General features: G+C 37.7%; 3 protein-coding genes across 4 annotated transcripts in view; all 3 read right to left on the bottom strand.

Moving 5' to 3' along the window:
- Nucleotides 1-1769: 1769 nt before the first annotated feature.
- Nucleotides 1770-8360, bottom strand: LOC139137081 (Rieske domain-containing protein-like). Of its 2 annotated transcripts, none has more exons than XM_070705056.1 (3): nucleotides 8224-8360; nucleotides 6033-6212; nucleotides 1770-5075 (listed from the first exon to the last, which is right to left on the bottom strand). In XM_070705056.1, the coding sequence occupies exons 1-3, from the start codon at nucleotides 8276-8278 to the stop codon at nucleotides 4849-4851; spliced, it is 462 nt and encodes a 153-aa protein (XP_070561157.1). In that variant the 5' UTR covers nucleotides 8279-8360; the 3' UTR covers nucleotides 1770-4848. The 2 variants fall into 2 exon arrangements, with proteins under 2 accessions (XP_070561157.1, XP_070561151.1); XM_070705050.1 differs by lacking the exon at nucleotides 8224-8360 and adding an exon at nucleotides 7394-7722 and having other exon boundaries at nucleotides 2312-5075.
- Nucleotides 8361-12703: 4343 nt separating this feature from the next.
- LOC139137312 (ankyrin-3-like) lies at nucleotides 12704-21901 on the bottom strand. The gene is made up of 3 exons (XM_070705343.1): nucleotides 20436-21901; nucleotides 19933-20055; nucleotides 12704-15491 (listed from the first exon to the last, which is right to left on the bottom strand). Exons 1-3 carry the CDS (start codon nucleotides 21892-21894, stop codon nucleotides 13897-13899), a joined length of 3177 nt encoding a protein of 1058 aa, XP_070561444.1. The 5' UTR covers nucleotides 21895-21901; the 3' UTR covers nucleotides 12704-13896.
- LOC139137307 (uncharacterized) overlaps nucleotides 12704-21964 on the bottom strand; it is a 622870-nt gene continuing 613609 nt past the window's right edge. The window contains exon 6 of the mRNA XM_070705330.1: nucleotides 12704-12970. The gene's annotated coding sequence lies outside the window, so the exon portion shown is untranslated. The remainder of the gene's footprint in view (nucleotides 12971-21964) is intronic.

Here is a 21964-nt window from a genome sequence, read left to right as displayed (position 1 = left end):
ATCTATGTACCAGATTTGATTCTCATCTGTGAGTGAACACGAGAGCTAAAAATCTGGGGTCACAGTGCAAATTTAGCACTACAGTAACATTACCAAAGATTTACTTAAACATTTGAAATTCAAAATGGCTACCATCCCAAAGTTTTCTCTGCAAAAGAAAACAAAATTCCTCATCTTCTGAAAAGTAAAGCTGGTGATAACTTTATAAGCTTCAAAATGAGTTCCCACAAGTGGTAGGCCAGAAGAATATTGTAAAAGTTTGAGAGTCCAAATATCTTGTCCTGCGGTGCATTCTAGTAATTAACCCAGCCTTCGATTGTACATGTCACATACTAACTTTCAATGAAGCATTTGTATTTCGATCCTATAGAATGAAATTACATTTTGGTAATGATATACATAGCATACCAACAATGATGGGCAACGTCTTAAGTTCAAAAGTCAAACTGTAAAACGTTTCACGTTGAACTTACCTCTTGTTGGTCCTATATACGGTAGCTGTTGTTGCGGTACTTGTGTACGCGTGATGCAAGTTTTGACTATAAGTAGCGACTTGCAATGATTTTTGGGATAGCTGGGTTAAAGTTCAATCACCCAAGCCATTAATTCAACAAAGTTTGACAAGGTAATGCCCTTATGACTGTAACCTTTTGTAAGCTAGCCACTGACTTCAGACTCAGGCAAACAACCTGAACATCATGTACTTGAAGTGTTCAGTTGAAATGTATTACGTACGTAGTGCAAATTGAGGAGCAGATTTCATTTCGTTTCATTGGAAACCAGCTTGATAGCAGACAAAAACATTGTCCTGATTATAAATCAATACATGTACTTGGTGCCTTTTGTTAGTATCAGCACCCAGGATCAGCACCATTCCCTCCACTATTAAACAGACAGTACCAATTATGCCTATATGAGATACAGTCCTTTTTATGAACAGCTGTTACCGTTGATAGCACCAACATGAAATGATTCTTGTTGCAAGGATTTCCTATGGTGACATCAGGAAGAATGAGTGATACTAAGGTATACTGACATAAATATTCATTAGATAAGCAATGAATAATTTAAAAGAGTAGCCATCTCTGATTCATTAACCATCATATCTAAACACTATACCTACAGTTGCATGTATAACCTATAACAATGTATAATACAAACCGAACTGAAACTAATTGCCTCATGGCGTAACAATTAAATTCTTCCTCGTGCAAATTAATAAGTACATGGATGTCAAATTTATGTACATGACACTCGCCAGTGATTTTGGGCTCCTCACAGCCTGATTAATGGCTAGGGAATGTACACACAACACAGCTAATAAAAAATCAATAATAAAAACCTTTGGCTTCAGCTTTATTGACAGAATGATGGTCCAGTTTAATCAATGAGGAAAACTTGATTTGTCACCACTATTGTGATTCCTGTAGCTGACAACAAGTGGCATCTAACTTAATACTTTTCTTGTCTTTAATGCTAAATATCACAATGAAAATTCGTGTTTCATCAAATGCGCTGGATTCCTTGTGCTAATATGAAGAATATGTTATGATGATGGCTATGATGGTTTCAATACGACACTGTCAAGATATACTTTATACAACGTAATTATCAGAGATTGTCTACATTAAAGCATCGCACACAACACTATCACTTAAAATTTGTTTGATTTAATCTTGTCTTGGAATCATGATTATTGGGAATAGCTACACACTGTCAGATGTTATGATCCTTATTGAAGACAATATTATGGAAATGATTGTACAACATTTTATATTCAACTGAAGTTTGACAGAGAATCGTCCTCTTAATAAATTGCAGATACTGGTGTCATCACTTGAAAACATGTACAGAATGCAAATAAAGTTGCACGTCTTTTGCAGACATCGTCATTATTTTCCTGCTATAATGTTAAGTGCATTGTTAAACAATTTGCCAGCAACTTTCAAGGAATATTTCAATTTTATCAATATCTACCAGTATCTTAAAGGGACATAAGCTGTAACTTGTGGCAAGTTTTTCAGTATTCTGCTTCTGTATATCAACTACTGTGTCTGACTCTAATCCATTTGTCATGCTGAAATTTTGAGTATTCTTTTTGTCAACACAGCTTTATGTGTGTAGGGATCATTGTTTATCGTTTACAAATGTGCGGACTTCAATTTAATGTTCAACAATAACAATGTAGATTATGTTCATATAGGTTGTGTTGATATGCTAAATACTTGGCATTAAATTACAGTGTAGGGATTCAATGCAGAAAGTGTAGGGAAACCACAAAATAAAACTTCTGAAAAAATAGTCAAAAGAAACAGCTTTTATATGGAGCTTTAAATTGGAAATTCTCTGCCTGGACACATTTGCACAGATATTGGATAAATTATTAGTCATCGTGTTCTAACACTAAACGCTGTCTACTGACACAGTAAAGTGTAATAGCTCATTCATTTTCTGAACTTACTTGCTTTGGACTAACTAATTCTAATCAGCTCACGGTGCGCAAATAACTGTGGGGACACATAACATATGGAATGCAAACTCTTCTATGTTTTATTGTATTCCTTGCAAGGTATTTTCAGCAAATAGAATGGCAGTAACATTACAAAAAATTGTCTTGATTAAAATAATTCCAATGCTCTTGATTGATCATTACCATTCTTTAACTTGTCAGAGATTTCTTTTCAACACCATACCTGTACATTTTGATAGCATGGCCACTCTCTGGGATGTATGGTGGTGTGGTTGAACATTTTTAACATTTTTTCCAACTTTTTTATGCAAACGTTTTTGGAAGAAAGGCATACATTTCAAGGCAATGTGGGTAGGGTTGGGCTACAGGGAATAAAATGTTTTCCATTTGGCCATATTTTATACAAATCAATATCACTGTGGCTCTAATTTCTGAATATAAAGAATTTCTCTGAAAACAGAATCAACAATACCGGGTAGTTGAGGATTAAGAAATAGGAGCAGAGAATATGCAACAAGGATTGAGGAACAACAACAACAACACAATAAATAATACAAGTCATGTGAAACTACTATAAGATAAGAATACATTCACAAATTGTTTTTGAACAGCCTTATAACACTGTATGTTTCTATTGGCTTTTAATTTCTACATGTATGTACAGAGAAAACCTTCAACAAGTTACGCAAAAAACTTTCTACATTCTTCACACGAAGTTATGTTACAATTTTTCCAATGATTCAAAGAATAATTTGTGGACAGCCAAGAAAACATAACAACAGTATTGAAAGGGTTAAATATTCCGTAAGTTTACCAAAAGTGATATTTCAGTCAACTGTCAATTGCAAGAAATTTGTCTTCACTGTAAGAATCGGGTTTTTTATAATGTACTTCCATTAAGATAGAGCATTAAAACATATATTGGACTGCAAATTTTTGTCAGAGTTTGGAAGAAGGAAATGAAACTTTAAAAAGGTTAAAACTGAAACACTCTATGTAACTGTAACATACAAGCTACATGTGTGGCAGTGATTAGCATAAAATAAATTCCTGAGGATAAAACTGGGTCAACTGACAATATAAAGTGGTGTAATTTTAGTCACAGTGAACAGAGTAAAGAGCAAGTATCCTTGTAAAACATAAAATAGTGTATCAAAAATTAATATTCATGTAAAATAGACATTTGAAATACCCTTGTCTGTTTCGTAGACATATAATATATAAATCCAAGAATTTAAACAATTTATGAAAAGACAAACTTCAGAAAAAGACTTAAAAAGGCATACAGTTAAGTCAATGCTTTTGATAAAATAATGTTTTAATATATCTTCATAAAGCAGGCAGTGTATTATGTATTAATTTGGAGGAAGCACTTTCATATGACTTAGGATAAAATTGTCATTTTAGCACATTTTGAACAGGACATTATTATATTAAGATGTCTTGAATATTTTAAATGAAATCTGTTTATTTGAGACACTCTTTTCAATGGCAGTGTTTCCTGGGAATCAACTATTGAACTTTCTGTCTTAAAAATCCATCTGTACTAGGGAGGTTTCTGATTATGGAGGTATCTGCAGGGAATCTAACAAAATAATGTAGATATTTTATCACTGCACACATATTTACAAAAAAAAAACTTTGCTTAGCATTCACAAAGTCACACGACACAAAAACATCTCCCAGACATGCTTGTGAGTTCTGATTCAGGGAGTTCTGTATATATGCACCAACTCACAACCATGAATATTTGCTATGTTGCAAAGCATAAAATACCTCTCTGAGAAAAATAATTCTCAACAATAAATATCCCTTATCTATTCATAACCAAGTGTCAAAGCTGAAGAACAATGGGACAACGCTAAGGTGAAGTACATTCTGTACAAAAAGCACAATCTTAGGGGGTATGCTGTACTTATTTACCAAGTTCCCCTAGGCAAGGATTGATTTCAAACATGGAGGCCAGGCAGCCTAGGCGGTCAACACAAAATAGTACTTAAAGAGTATGTATAAATAGTACTTAAAGAGTGTTTGTGAAATGGAAAGTGATCACCAGTAATATCATCTGTCTCATCAACATTTTTACATTTACATAATGTATAAAGGATGAAACATGCTTAAGAAGCATGGATTACATGGTTGTTTAAATTTCAATCTTTTCCCAGGGGCTATGCTTCGATCAAAGCATTTAGTTTCATGATTTTGTTTCATATAAAATTTGTAAAAACATCTACAAAGACTCATTCTTTAAAATGCCCCTTTATAAACGTATTTCATAGTTTTCATCTCGATTACGGGAAGTTATTTCCTTTAAAAAGGTCTGAATATCAAGTCAGACATCCTGTAATACTGACAGCGTTCTTGGCGATAAATCTGATTTAAAAATCTTCAGACTGAAAGAAATGTGGGGAAAACTGTTCAAAGCTGATGTAAATATTTCCATCTGTGTCTACTTTGGTTGGGTACACAACTGCAGTCACTCCCCGGTCTTTGGGATGTTGTACTTTTCCAGTATCCAGTTCAAACCGCCAACTGTGCCAGGGACATTTCACACACAGTGATTTACCAGGCATGTCCTCGATGTCCCCCATGTGAAGGGGTCCTCCTGTGAAAGGCAGAACAAATACCGAACATATGTCATCGTGCAACAATTCATACATTTTAGGCATGGAGAAAACAGAATGTGTACCTCCAAGTCAGGGTCACCTCTAACCATTCCATCCCATGTATATACATATATATATATATATATATATATATATATATATATATATATATATATATATATATATATATATATATATATATATATATATATATTAAATGTTGTTGACGCAAGTTTTTTTAACTTTAAAATGCTGAGAGCATTATTCTGCATTATATGTGTTATTTAGGTTTAGAAATACATGAAATAACATCTAGATAACTGTTTGAAATAAATTTGTAGTTATTTAAGGTGAGACAAAAAAACTTAAAATTGTCAAAGGTTTCATGCTTTATATACAGATTTACTGTGGTTTGCATTGAACTGCTGGCAATACTAGAACTAGACATATTGTCTACGATGAGGAGTTGCCTACTCTGTCAGGCGTAATTATTGTCTAGGTGGCAAATATCAGTCAATAACAAAGAATCAACTCTCCAAAATGGAAATACCATCAGGAAGGAGGTCACATGCAGTCAAAACAACACAAACATGTACACACCTCCCGTTCACTGTCCAAAACCTCATTTGCAAATGTCGTTTAAGCAGATCTGGTGTTATTTTGCCTATGTTTGACCTCCTTCCACACAATGTTTCAACTTTTGCAGAGTTGATTTCTTTGTGATTGGCCAATATAAGCGCTTGACGATGATTGCGCCTGACAATGTGGGCAACCCCTCAATTTAGACTGTATGTCTAATTCCTAATTGCCGATGGTTTAATGCAAACCACTGTATATTTATTGTGTCGGTGCACCTCAGTTTCAATATACCATCATTTAAAAGTTTGCACAAGAGATCCCCTGCAATATATACATGTATCAATATGAAATGTGAAATGGTTTCAGTTTTGCCATACCTGCATGTGGACACTTCTCATTGATTGCATACACCTTATCACCATGACGAAATATGGCAATCTTCTGACCGTTGAGTGAGATGCAATGACCCGCTGCAGTACTGCTCTGTCGACGAACTTTCTTCCCCGTCACGCTGTGCATTCGGCATTTTTGTTTTGCATCAGCCCAGTCATACAGTTCTGAAATAATGAAAATAATTAACATGAAAATTTGACTGAACAAATCTCATTTTAAATTGTGACTACTCTTATTTAATCAAATTTCCCACTTTCTGGCATGCTTTTATACAGTCAATCCAGAATTTTTTTGAAAAAAAATATGCATGTGCAATGACATTACATCAAAGACAACACTTAAGATGCAATGTCAGATCACACTGGCATAGAGAACACAGTGCAAACCACTCTTTCTTCATATGCGTGTTCTTTTCTGGCAATGAGCTCTGAATGTCTACTTTCATAACCCCTGCATGACCCCATCCCCCATGTCCTGGTAGTTGGCCCCATGGATGGAGGGACAGAGTCATAATGAATCCGAAAGCCTGTACACTCTGTAACAGCTGATCAGTCATATTTACTTGATTTAGTACTGAATTGTAATATAGACAGTAGAGAAACTACAGTCTATGATTGTGATTTTTCCTCATAGTGTGCATCTTCCTGACAGACATTTTGACCTTTGATGAACTGAAAAAGAAGTAAAATTTCTGTAGAACAGCTACAGCATGCACTATTTGCACTCTTTCTCAGGGCAGATTTTACTAACTCTACTCAATGTTATCTAGAAACTAAGTAATGACAGTATAGTCCAACATGATCAGATTTTCACTAGCTGCATGTCCCTTATGGTATGAAATTAATCAGGCAATATACCATTTGACCAAAAAAAAAATGAAATTCATGTTCATTATCATTTCTAGAGTGTGCATGGATAATATCTCTGATGTGAAGACGACACAGCATGGATGTACCTTGCTGCAGTACAGCAGCTCGAGGTCTTGCCTACAGTGTAGCTAGCTCTACATGGCAGGGCTACGTACACCTTGCCATAGCCAGTAACATACAGCCCTGCCAAGCAGAGCTAGTACACCCAGGCAAAACCTTGAGCTACTGAGCAGCCAGGACGTACCACAACCTCGTCAATGCCATGATCAAAGAGCAGCATTTATCCGTGAATCTACTTAGTGCTACAAGTCTTGCTATCATGTTCCACCTCAATATTCTAGAATGTCCATGAGTTTATGGTGCGACTCCAATCTACCTCTCCCATGTACAACGTGCCCTACAGTATCTATGTCTGTTGGAGAGACGGTGAAGCAGGTCTGTGGTGGCCGTGAGAATTTAACTCTGCACAATCCTACCTTCAAAGTGGACATTGTCAACGCTGAAATAAAACGCATCATCAGAATTCACAACAGTTGAAGCGTGTTCATCCTCGGGCATGGCTGAATGCAAAACCTTGCGAAATCTTTACAAGTTCCTCTCCGAATCACTGGTAACTTCTCATAGACACTTTGTGATCCCTACAATCCACGAGAGAGCGCTACAGTTCGTTGCAACTGACGCTACAAAAGCACGCTTTTTAAAACGGGGAGTCTTGCAGTAACACACCGAGTATCACCTTGTTCGAACTTTAACGGTTGTTGCAGACTACAACAGGAAGTTTACAACGGAAGTGAATCACACCTCACTGAAATGACGTCATCAGGCTGAAGCCGACACAATAGCGTGTAAAAGCATCGACAACTTGAACTTGAACATCGCTATTGTAACGTTAATACGGATAATGAGGAGCGTGTTTTGGTTTGTGACCGGATGCAGTGATTTGTAAAGTCTCACGCTTATCCCGCAACGAGTTGTCGTTCACACTTGGAAACGATCGATAAACGCCTAAGTTCATCAACACAACAGAGAAAAAGCGGCCGAATGCCATTGCTCTTTGTCACTCGAGATTGAAAAAGACGATACATAACCGCAAGCAAACTACTGTCCTAATTCGAACTCACCAGCAAAGATACGTTTGAAGTAGAACAATAAACAACATTATCACCTGGAGGCTAATAACATGTCTTGACCTAGGGTCGATAGACGGTGGATAAACAATTGGCTGTGCAAACGCCTGCAAAACTGCTAAACGCCACCCACTGAACTATTAGGCTCTTAGGATCAGGGATTCAAACATTTCACTCACCTTCGAAGTAAACGTTGTCAACTTTGAAATAAAACCTCCCTTCGGAAGGATTCATGTAGAAAAGCGTTTATTGACATGACGGGTTTGTCATGTCAACGGGAAACAACTATCGTGCCTTGTGCCGCCATCTTGATTATATTGTGCTGAGCTGATAGCGCCACCACAAAACACTGATTGACTTCTTTTGTTTCTGTCTTTGCGCTCTCGGTTTGCGGGGAAGAAACTATTCACCAACCATACCCTTCCTTCGTACGTAATATGTACACGCACAAGCACGCCAAGTTTGCTAGTCATAGGATGACGTTTTACTCTAAACAATGAACAGTTTGTTAAATTGGAAGTATGTGTTGTTAATGAATTCTGAAATACTTTAGATTTAACCGATAGGGATAATTCAATTTTTTTTATACTTCTGAGCAACACTGATCCTTTAAAGGCACATGAGCTGCAACTTTTCGCATTATTTCGTGTTTTATATTTAGATTAACATTAGTTCATAGAAATGTTCTTACTAAGATATGTTTACCCAAGTATAATTTATCTACTGAGTGGAACTGCATGGGGAGGTTTCAGTGAGAAAAATAATAAACGGGTGCTGCACCCAAATATGGGCGCCTCCATACAACACATGATAACAGCGTAAATGGTGCATGTACATATTTGAATCTTTACAAATACAACATGCTGCAACCCATTGAAAGGACGGAAAGGGGATTCACTCCACTTTGACAAAAAATTCTCTGTATTTCACATCACATGGCAAGATTTTGAAATGGTGGGAAATTTAAAATGAACAAAATGTGTTCAATGTCTTGCCTATTCTGCCACAAGCAAAAGTTGAGGCATAGTTGAGGCATAGTTGATGACTATATTTGCAGATTTGCAAATTTGCAGATTGCAATGAATTTGTGAGGAAGTTGGAGGTACCTTGAGGTTTGACAAATTTTGAAGTTGCAGCTCATGCATGGGCCTTTAAGCACCAAAGTCAACTTTTGTTGCCTTTATAAAATACTAGTATATGAAAATCAATTTTTTGCACATTTTGCCAAATTTTGATAAAAAACTGTAGCTAATGAAATGCGATGTCTAACTTGGTCCAAAATTAGCAAAAATATTACGAAAAATTATAAAAATCAGAAAAATGTTACACAAATTTTGGTGGGAAAAATTTACAGCACTCAAAGGGTTAAACATAATTTTAAATTTCTTGAGAAACGAATTGGCACACTTTTTGGGAGGCAATGTTAACACATGGTTTCAGTACTGCACTGTCAAGTATTACATGTAGACTGTAAAGCACAGTCGTGTGAGGGCGCTGGGAGCGGAGATACTGAGCGCCCACACACAACCATGCTTTACAGTCTAGTATTACATGCTTTAACACATTGTTGTACAGACATGTGTTGCTTCATGTGTTTTTCTTTCTGTCAAGTAGTCTACTAACCATGTTAATTAAACAAAGTCAGACAAACATTTCAGCAATGCAATGACTTTATTGCAATAGCAAAGAAAATACAAACAAGCAAACAAATCCTTGATGAACTGATTTACATCAATATTCTGCAAAAACTGAAGAACACTGGGTGCAAACTGAACAAATTACTAATCAGCACAATCCTAGGGGGTCTAGTTTCAAACAAAGCTAATGATTGCTTTCATAGGGCTAAATGAAAAAAAAAATGTTTCCAGTAACATGCGTCTGAAAATGAGGGTACCGGGTAGGTGGGCCACAGGAAATTAAAAAAAAATTCTTTGTTGACTGAGAGCCATGAAATTCTAAATATTTTCAAAATGCAAGAAAATGTCCAGAGTCAGTCGGGTTACTGGAAGCAGACATATTATTTTATATTTTGCCTAGGGAGATTAGACCCAGTTTTCATCAGCAGCACTGTTATTCCACACAGAGGCACAAATATGTTCATCACCCTAAGACAAATGTCATAGCTTCTGTTTGTAGAGAGCTTGGTGGGATGTTTGACTGTTTGGCATTATAATATTGCAATCTCATCAACGCACGAAACAATAAATGAAGAAGGCATTGACATTAATATGCAGATTGGCTGTAAAATTCTACAGAATGTAAATTTTGATTAATTTGTTCTTTATAATTGTAACCTCTCCTTCAAGAAATCATAGAAACTCCTCGGTGGAGTTTGTAAGTAGGGCGTTTTAGGATATCATTTGCAAAAAGAAGAGTTGAACAAACTGGACTTACCCCTCAAACACCAGTGGTTTAGTCCAACCCCAATGTTTTTAATGGTGAGCATACAGACTTCTTTTTGGAAAAGGGGTCAGATTGATGAGATGGTTAAACATACAAAGTAGATGGTTACATTCATGTGACAGCCCTTACTCACTCACTTTCTTTTAAATTTTTACATAGAATTTTTCCACAATGGTACCGGTAACATCAAGTATAATAGCTGTAACTTTTGATGATATTTTCAATATTTTTGTTTAGGAGTAGACTGAAAGATCCATCACTCGAGGGCAGCATAGAGAGCGCCCTCTAGCGGTGGATCTTTCAGTCTAGTTTGGGGGAAAATAAGTTCATTTTCTTATTCTTCTGCCGTAAGTTGCAATACACAGTATCATTCTTTGCAGTGCAAAACATTATGTAGAACATGCATACATTTTTCAAAAGTAGAAACGAGACAAACACATCTGGATAGTGGAAAAATGCATCAACTGTTATAGCTAACAATCACATCGGCAGGCTATGTTTACATGCCAAAGAAAACAGAGTTATCTTACAGTCTGATTGTGGAAAAGGGAAAAAAGAGTGGTACATTGTCATGTATACCAAGAAATGCATAAAATTTTCTCTCACTTAAATATACTTTTAAAAAAGTTTTCCAGATTTTGAATAGATACTAAATTTGTTAGATTTTTTTTTGTATCAGCAAAATACAATTCTATACAGATCAACCAGAGAAAGCCCTCAAACTGTAAATGGTGATAATTCCACTGTATTAAAACACTGCAAATTCAGTTGTAAATCTATAGTAAAGAGTCCACAACACTGAAAATTTCAATGTTATTCAAAAACCGACAATGCACACATTACTATTTAAATACAACAAATCAAATCTCAAAACCTAATATGGACGTACCAAGGATGATATCGGACGCATATCAAAAACTCGTTGTCAGATTGGCATATATGTCAAAGCAGATAAACAGTGATTTGTAGTGAGTAAAGATAAACATGTGTGTAAGCAAACTGACTTCTGAAGGCACAGTTCTCAACAATGCAAGACTCATGATTATACTGAAAACACCTGCATGGCTCCGGAAAGATACTGAACTCACTTACAATGATTGCATTAGCTCGGAAAGAGTTGACCTTTCTATAAATATATATTTATTATTTATTTATTTTTTGTACTCTTTTCATAGTACTTTCTATTGAACACTGGTAAATTTCGCTCATGGCCAGTGCAGTATTGATTCATTTAGACCAAAGAAGAGAATATTACATTTACAGAAAATGTACAGCAAAATATCATTCAAACAAACGTCTTATATTTTTTAATATAGATACTTTTAAGAAATTCTGAGTGATGATTTACATAGAGTGATACAACGCCCTCTATAAATATAGTAAACTCCTTTTGTTTTCAGGACAGGCTGGTAAGAATGCAAAATATACACGCAGGAACCCTGGATGGAGCACACATTGACCAGTTCTCTGCCCAATGGCATGTTTCGCTTGCTACACTGCCGTCCCTACCACATGGATAGCAAGTGAGGCAAGTAACACCTGTGACAGAGAAGATTAATAGTGTATCCCTAAATATTTTATCAAACAAAACGACTACTGTGAACAGTGAACTATCACTTACAATCGAAATAACAGTTCCAATCTTATTCTGTATGAGTTTATGAACTCAGCTCTATTGTGATATTGCCACACATTAAAGTTTGAAAACATAATTATCTATAGGGAAAAATATTATGGCAAAGATTGACAACTTTCAAGGAGCAGAGAGAAAACATTTGACGGATGAAGTTTTTATCAATGAATGTGTACTCATTTTGATTGAAAGGAATCGATTGAATCATTAGTTTTTTATTATTTGAAAAGGGCAAACTGAATATTCAGTTGGCAATAATATATTTCACCTTATTCACAATTGTTGAAATATTGAAATAATATTTGATTGTATTTATGACCAGTTCAGAAAATTGTAAAACAATATTTCATTTTATGCAATTTCCATATCTTAACTCCAGTTATTATGTACACTCCAGTTATTATGTATAACTCATAATATATATATATATATATATATATATATATATATATATATATATAATATATATATATATATATATATATATATATATATATATATATATATATATATCTATATATATATATATATATATATTATATATATATATATATATATATATATATATAATATATATATATATAAACACATCCAAACCAACAACTATCAGGTAAAAGCCTTAATGATTTTCAATATTGTTATGTTATGAATAATTTAATTAATAATAAGTACATACAGTGAAAACCTCTATATTATAAACCAACATGAAAACACGGCTGAGCATGTCTGTAAAATATCACATTCCCTTCCAATAACATTTACTTTTCTATATTTGGAGTAAAATCACTCTGCCTTTTTAAGAATCTCATCGATTGATTGCTTTAAAAACTCACAAGACTTGAAAGACTTCTTGATTTCAAATAAAAGTGACCTTAGAGGGCGCTATTAACCTGATCATGAACACCTGCTCTATGTACTCATAATACAATGACTAACACCATTCATCTCAGTCATTCTCAACAGGATAGGTAAACCTATATAAAATGAAATGGGGTGAAATGGTTATGTAACTATTCAAAGAAATTTCATGCCCAAGATTACCACGAGTTGGACTCGGTTCAAGTTGGTGATTATGTGAAATTAAGTCACTTCAGCTGGTTATTATTAACGCATTGATGACATTTCTTGTGTGAAACACTTTGAGTGACATGATCACAGTACGATCAGAATACACTGTCTCTACATCTGATCTTGCGATGCATTCACATGTGCTGTGAATAAACGTTACTTATTGGTTGTATCTCCAAAAATCACAAGTAATAACTCCATTACTACACTGCATTCACAAAATTATTTTTCACTCAAAGACTTGCGCCAAGTCTAACCATGAGTGTATAATGGTATGTAAATTAATAATACTTCCCAAAGAATTATAAATACCTTATCATGATTCAATGACAGCTGGGAATGAAAACATAACACAATGATACTTGAACTACAGTTTCATCATACCGACTTTAAAGAATTTTAAACTTCAGAACTGTGTAGAGTTCAAAACATACCAGTAATTTTAAAACAATTTTTCAAAAGATTAGAAAGAAAAAAACCTGATTTAAAATGTGTAATTAAGACATGATTTTTATCACTGAGACAATAATAGCCGGAGTTTTATGAGAAATCTCATTCAACAGAAATGATTAAAATTGGAGGAAAAGGTTTCTTTGGCTGTTTCTGTTTCTTTAAAGCACTATTTACGGACCTTTTGATCAAATTCAGAAATTTTCAATTCATTATTATATTACGATTGTCACAGCCTTCCAAAATGATGAAAATATGGCTGCAATTGATTTTGGATTTTATGTGTAGTATAGGTAAACTACGACCTTGGACTTCCGAAACTAAACCGTGTAAATTTTTGCCGGATTGGAGTTCTGCCGATTGCACCGATTCCTTTCAGGAATTTGGTAACTTCCCAGTGATTTTTCTTGAGTGCTAGGGTTAGTGGAGTGTCGCCTTTCTGATCTTTGCAGTTGAGAGAGGCCCCACTTGAGAAGAGAAGACGGACAATATCAAGGTGACCATTCTTAGCTGCAAAGTGAAGGGCGGTTTGCTTGTTGCTGTCAATAGCGTTCACGGGCGTGCCTCTTTTCAAAAGCAGGAGGGCGGTGTCGTAATGACCCCCGGCAGCTGCCATGTGCAGGGGTATGCATTCAGAGTGTTTGGACGAAGCCCGAATGTCTAATCTAGCGCCTTTGTGGATTAAAATTTCAGAGACTTCAGCGTGGCCATTCAAAGCGGCTTTGTGAAGCGGCGTAAGCAGGTGGTGGTCGGGGGCGTTGGTGTCTGCTCTGTCATGAAGCAGCTGCTGCACTGCGTGCTGGTGTCCAAACTGTGAGGCATAGTGCAGGGGCGTGCAGCGCTGAGTGTCTCTGGCATTGACGTCGGCACCACATTCAATCAGAAAGTTGATGACGTTCTGATGTCCGTGTCCAGCAGCCAGGTGGAGAGCGGTGACGCCTTTCGCATAGTATCCGTTCATTTCCATTTCCCGCGATGTTACGCTTCTGATGTCAAAATTACGATCTAAGAGATACTGACACGTATCGACGTGGCCGCTGGATGCCGCGACGTGGAGGAAGTTCCAGTCCTGTGGAGCCAAAGAGCTGTGTGGCTGCAGTTCAGCGCGTGCACCCCTTTGGACAAGCAGCTGTACCACGTCAACATTACCATGAGCAACCGCCCAGAAGAGCGGTGATTCACGGTAATGCGAGCGGATGGTTGATGAAGCTTTGTGGTCTAGCAAGAATGTGACAATGTCTGTGTTGCCATAGGCTGCCGCTAAATGAAGTGGTGTTATACCGTCTTTGCTTCTCGCATTGACATCTATGTGACACTGTGAGACAAAGAACTGAACAACATCGTAGTGACCCCATTCTGCAGCCTTGTGAAGTATCGTTTTCTCACGATTGCAGACAACTGTCACATCAGCGCCGTACTTAAGCAGCAACTGCACAGATTTTAGTCTACCAGCGCAAGCTGCCATGTATAGCGGTGTGTTACCGTGGTTACCAACAACATTCACGTTGCCGCGATTCTCGCACAACTTTGTGAGCGCATCTATGTTTCCGCTGCGGGCAGCATGATGGAGTGGATCTAAGCTGTACTCGTATTCATAAAATTTATCAATCTGTCGTACAATGCCGCTATGCCGGCCTTTCTCAGCGATGTCCCTTGCAGTCAAACCTTGGAAGCGGCCAGTTTCCTTGCCGGCACGAACTTCCACAAGTTGACCGAAGGCGCCGTAGGTGTACAGACCACTGACGACTGACAACACATCATGTTTGGCTGCCATGTGAAGCAAGGTAAAACCATCTCTTCTTCTGGTGAGGTCAACGCACTTCATTAACTCCAGCGATGTTCTCTTGTCTCGCTTTGCTACAGCGTCAAACAACTTTCCAAAATATTCTGCATCTGTAGATGAAATACATCAACAAAGAATTTACATTGTTGTTGAATACTAGAATTTTTGAAAATCTTCCAATCAGAACATCTTTACATATGATCACAGATTTTTCAGACGGATTGGACATTGTACCAGAAATTCAATGAATATTTAATTTTCCTATACGTAACTCCAATACTGTACATATTGCGTCTGTGCATTATGAAGTATTCCAATTACAGTGAAACCTGTCTAAACCGAACCTTGTCTAAACTGGAAACCTGTCAAAACTGAACCCTTTCCCAGTTCCATTCCAATGGATTAGTATAAACCAGACACCTCTCCAAACTGAACGATTTTCTCAGTCCCTGAACAGTTCAGTTTAGACAGGTTTTACTGTATTACACAGGTGATCACATTATGACAGTTGATAAGTCATAATTTATGGCATTTGTATGGTTACTGCTTGTGAAGGTTTTTGTAAGTTAACAATGTGTTAACTTGCTGATGTACCTAGGAGTTAGCTCATTTCATCTATTCGCAGTCCAAGAATAGATGAAATGATATAAATGAGGTGATATGATACCCACTGTCCAGATAAAGAGTGCTAAATTGAACCTTTTGCCAGCACAAGAGAAAAAATATCCAATATAATGCTACACATATTTTGCAAACATATTTGTGGACATTTGCTTTGCATTGCCATCTGTTTCAATACACCATTGTGTATTGGCACGTGGTACCAGCCCGCCTAGACTTATGCAGAGTCTGAGTGTACACTGTAAATGTACACTTATAGAAAATGTTACGCTTTTGTAAATCATCAAAAATGTTTTGTAAGAGTACAATTACAATGATGCATGCTAAAGATCAATAAGCTTTTTTGTTGATTTTTTTTAATGCGTTGGCATATGCTACTTGAATGAGTAGTTCATCGTTATGTTAGCTAGTGTTTACAAATGTAAAATTCACAAGGCTGACTTTTTGTCATATTTTATACTCTGTGTGAATAGAATATTTTATTTATTCATTTTATGACACTGGGTTTCGATTTTATTACACTATTGATTTACAAATAAATCAACTCTTATTGAATTTTGGTGAAAATTGTACCAGCCTTTGTAAAACAAATATTTGTATTTTTTGAAAACTGCTTAGAATACTAAGGGTGTACCGATATGAAGTTTAAATTACTTTGTTACTCATAATTTGCTCAAAAAGCACAGGATTTACAGCTTTCTTCACTTAACAAGTCATCGAAAGATGACACAGTCCCCGCTGTTTACATTGTAATATCGAAACTAGTCTTTCGTCGACTTTGCCGAGAAAGTCTATCGAATGGCTTTGTGATCAATCAAGCTTTATCAATACCAACACTATCATAAACGGGCCATTGTTTACTTTGACAAATCTCAATAACATTCAACATCTAAGAATTCCTAGGGTTTCTGCGAGCCCTCGAGGCAAATATCTCCCTTGCTCTGCCGTACGGGAAATCGGCAACACACGGCCCTTCCATTGAGAGCAACATCAAATTATCTACATTGCCGTCGGAAAATCTACTACGGCTCCTGTTTTAGCAGCTGAAGCCCTTTTCGCATGCAACCAAGGATACAGGAATTACTACTGCAATACATGTCAATTGTCGAACTGCAGGAAACCTTTCCGCATATTCTTGAATTAGCAAACGACATGACTCCGAGTTCTCAGCGTAAACTTCGCTTGTCTGAAGTCGTTTCTAAACGCGTTGCCGTGAGTGCTCACGGTTTACGTAGTCTGATCCAAGATGATCGATGAAGTTTCAAGTGCCTCGATACCGTAGTCACGGAGTTCATTGTCAATCTCTGGGTATTTACTTGCATTTATGACTTTGTCAAGACACAATAGGATATTAGTACATGTAGGAAATCGCTCCTCCGTTCGCTGTATCAAATGTTCGGCTCGATGAAGCGTCGACGCGAGTTTGCACAGGCAAAGCGGTAGCTCTGCATGGTAGGGCTGTGTGTTACCGGCGTTACACGGCCTCCCACCACAGCCCTGCAGACTGATATAGAAAGAACCGCTGGTCCACCTGAAACACGGCGGGCAGTTTATCCGCAGAAAACAGCCGATTTTGAATCCAAAACTTGCATTGATCTTCGTTTTCGAGCACACCTACCTTGCCTGGATACACAATGTGCCCAGCCGCGCTTGTAAACTGACGCAAAGCCTTATTTTCTGTCTCTATGCGAGGGAAGCATTCGTTACCGCCGCCATTGTTAATGTCATTCAACCCATGAGCACTCGGGCGAAAACCAGCCTTGCTAACAAAAGAGCATCGCGCGATATAGAGCTTCTAAAGTCGACGTTCTGAGAGGAGTGGAACAAGAGAAAATTGTGAAATATATAAAATTCTGAAGAGAAAAAAAGGAAAAATGATTTTGTCAACAGAAAATGATCATCGTAGATTGTACATAGCTGAGTGGTGGTTAGGAATGATATTTATTACAGTGTGCAACATCGCGATGCTCTTTTGTTAGCAAGGCTGGTTTTCGCCCGAGTGCTCATGGGTTGAATGACATTAACAATGGCGGCGGTAACGAATGCTTCCCTCGCATAGAGACAGAAAAGAAGGCTTTGCGTCAGTTTACAAGCGCGGCTGGGCACATCGTGTACCCAGGCGAGGTGGGTGTGCTCGAAAACGAAGATCAATGCAAGTTTTGGATTCAAAATCGGCTGTTTTCGGCGGATAAACTGCCCGCCGTGTTTCTGCAGGTGGACCAGCGGTTCTTTCTATATCAGTCTGCAGGGCTGTGGTGGGAGGCCTTGTATTAACGCCGGTAACACACAGCCCGGTAACACACAGCCCTGCCATGCAGAGCTAGCAAAGCGGATGACGCAGCTCTCATTAGCATATGTCAGGTCCTGTGGTTGGCTTCGATTTCTTCTCTGAACTCGCGTTCATGATTCCTTTACATCTAACACTGTCCGTAATTCTGCGATGGTCGACTGTATCATTGTTGTATTATCGAAAGGTTGCGTTCATGATTCCTTTACATCTAACACTGTCCGTAATTCTGCGATGGTCGACTGTATCATTGGTTGTATTATCGAAAGGTTTGCATCCTGACTATGAAAGACAAAATTACATTGGTCAATGATCGGCATCATCAACATGCATGTCATGGCTATACGAACGAATATTGTTTGCTTCAGCAAGCCGTCTGCAACATTGTTATTTGCGGCATTCATCACCAAACTCCAAAAACAGCGCGGGCCTTCGCACCGTTACGCTCCACCAAGGGATAGCCATCGGGCAGAGCATGGCTCCTTCAGACTTTGAAAGTCGACGTTCTTTCTCGAGTATTTTATTTCGATCCCGTGCTAGCCGTTCTTTCAACTTCTGAGTAGCGAAAAAAGTTGAATATTAATGACGGTTTTTCGGTACATTACTTTGCGGACGGCATCATTCGTGGCCAATGCAGTCGACGTCGAACGCCATGCACTCACCCATTACACGTTAACGCGTCCAAAATCACTCTGTTAGCAAAGTTGCACATGAAAATACACTATCTTTTCATCTGTCACGAATACGTAGGGTAAAATGTCCTTTACGCTCAAGACAAACAGAATCATTTGAGCATCTACGTGCGTTGGGCACAATCAATAGTAGGGCGACATAAAGCTGATCAGCTGTGAGGCATGTGATCACCAGCGATTCAAATCGTCTGACCATACCATTATTTTACGGGAGCCCGCATAAACAACCGTAGTGCTTGTCAACGATGACGTTTAAAACTGACGAGATGACATTTTTTGCAAATTACTAAAGCTTTCTGTGGCTCTCGTTCATCACGACAGACAACGCTTGACCCTAAAACTCCTAAAACTGACCAACCGAAACCGTCACCAGTCCTGCGAAATACCTTTTGGAATCGACTACAACCTTTGCTAGCGTCTCCCCCATAAATAATCGTACAGTCCGGTGATTTACGTCATCAGTGTATTTACATGATCCAAACATTGGCTTCAGATTCGGATTCAGAGAAAAAAAGTCTGAATAAAAGACATCAAGAGTAATTTTGGTGACTAAATTGAATTATTTGAGATAATAAGGACTGTGCATCAAGAGACCATATGGTACTACATTTATGCCCAGTTACAAAACGATCGCTTCACAGATGCCACAGAAATCGTTGATGACAGGTGCACGGACGGAAGGACGCCGGGACGGACATGACCTAACCCATAAAGTCCCCGCTTGCGGGACTTAAAAATTGTATTCATGAGAAAATTAATTACTTAACTTGTCATGGTTGAAACTAATTTTGAAGTTCTGCAAAAATTGTTGAATACAGTCAACAGTCAAAGTCGGAGTTGACTAATAATTCTGACTGAGAAATACTATGATTCACTTATTCATTTGATATGAATGATTTTAATTGGAGTTAAAAAGGAATCAAGATGATAGAATAATCTGAATAATCTTACCAGCTGATATAGAAGGACTGGCTTGAATACTTTTAGTCATTCTGTTTCCCTCCGAGGAGTCAGCACTGATGTCACTGGCTGTGTCCACATCTCTGTCACTGCTACCAACGCTGGTTGACGAATCTACAACAAAACCAGTAAGTTTTTGCTTTGAGTCAAAAGTCTACATTTATCAATGTTATGCATGCTTTGTGTTTCTGTTCATGGCAAATATGCGTTCTTAGTTAGTTAGATTCATTTAGCGATTTGCTGTCCCATTAATATGAAGAGACACATGGCACATTCATAAAATTTGGCATAGTAAAGATAAAAATATTGAAGGAATGTATTCTTTCTGTTTTCATTAATTCAACAATTTTCATGATGCTTGTAGACATTGGCTTTTTCTGAGACAGTTTTGGCATCTGTTACTCTTATCAATAAAAAATATCCTACCATATTTCAGCTGATGCAAACAGTACAAATCACTGGCAGCCATTTATAAAGACCCATCAGTAACTTACTTCCCCTTTGTCTGACCTCAATGAATTTACTTTCTGCCGAGAGAGCGTCCGCAAGTGGGTCGGTTTGTTGTTCTGTCTTCTTTCTGTGTTCTAATGTCTCGACATAGTTTTCAAACTCATCTCTGTTCTCCTTGCCAAGATTCCCAGGTTCCACCAATTCCTGTTGCTTAGCAGCAGACTCTGTTGTAGCCATGTTGTGCTCTGTCTGAGGAATATAATTCTCCTCTGTAGTTGTCATGGAAACACTCCTAGGGGTGTCACCTTTGCTCTGCCTTTGTTTATTACGACGGGGTGAATGCTGTTTAGGAATAGCCCCCTGATGTCTGCTTGGGGCAATATCATTTTCAGAAGTATCAGCTCTGTCCCTAGGAAAACCATTTTCTGATGTCCAAGAAGTGGGGGTGACATCCCCTGACAGCTGTGTCTTTTCAGATGGCGTATCGGTATATGTCATTTTAGGGGTGACATCCCCTGACATATGTGTCAATCCAGGCTTCGCATCTTGCGCATCTTTATTCTCTGTTCTCATGCTATGAGTACTTTGGTCTGATGTTGCCATGGTTACATCTTGATAGGCATTCAATGCCTCTGTACTGCTATCTGGCTCCATGGCTGTAAGTACTGTTGGTGTACCATTATTTTCTTTACTAGCCCTGTCAGTGAGGCCGTACAAGTGTTCATCAACTTTGGAAAGAATCTCTGGTATATGATGAGACTCAGTATCGCTGGTAGTGATACCATGAAGTTCAAGGTCAATGTTACCTTCCTGGACTGAACTAGTGACTGATGAATGATCTAGTGGAGCATTCTCAAATATTTCAATTTTCTCTGATGCTTCAGTGGCTGTTGCCATGGTTACATCTGTGACCTTTTCATCCTCATCTGCAGCCTTAATGTCATCTCTGGTTACCATGGTTTCATCTTCTGCAGCGTTAGTCTCTTCTGAACCATCATCTGTTGCCATGGTTACATCTCCTACCTTTGCATCATCATCTGGAGTCAAAGTTTCATCTGTTATTGACTTGGTTTCACAAAGTCTTGCTACAGTTTGACTTCTGGTTACCATGGTTTCATGTTCCATTGCACAAGCTTCATCAGCATCATCATCTGTCGCCAAAATTTCATCTTCTGTTGATATGCTCTCATATCGTCTGGATACAGTTTCATCTCTGGTTACCACGGCTTTATCATTTGTTGATTTAGTTTCAATTCCTGTCACCATGGTTTCATTTCTTGTTGCCATAGTTTCATCATCTTCAGTCAATCTTCTATCCTCCACTGACTCTGTATCATCCGCTGTTGTAATCACTATTTCAGGAAACGTGCATTCTGATAATGACTGGCTGCTCTTTGTCTGTTCTTCACTCTTTACGATCAAACTTTCTTCCTCCGGTGGGAGTACAGGTACACTGTAATATTGTTCAAAAGCTATTGATTCACAGATAATATTGTCAACCATTTCATCAACAACGGCATCAATGTGCTCTTCTTGAAAGCTGTCAATGGTGTCGTCTTCACTGGATGGCATA

The sequence above is a fragment of the Ptychodera flava genome, chromosome 1, assembly GCF_041260155.1.
Source record: "Ptychodera flava strain L36383 chromosome 1, AS_Pfla_20210202, whole genome shotgun sequence".
Taxonomy (NCBI): Eukaryota; Metazoa; Hemichordata; class Enteropneusta; family Ptychoderidae; genus Ptychodera; species Ptychodera flava.
The sequence above is the reverse complement of the archived record's forward strand: the minus strand, read 5'-3'. Positions and strand labels throughout refer to the sequence as shown.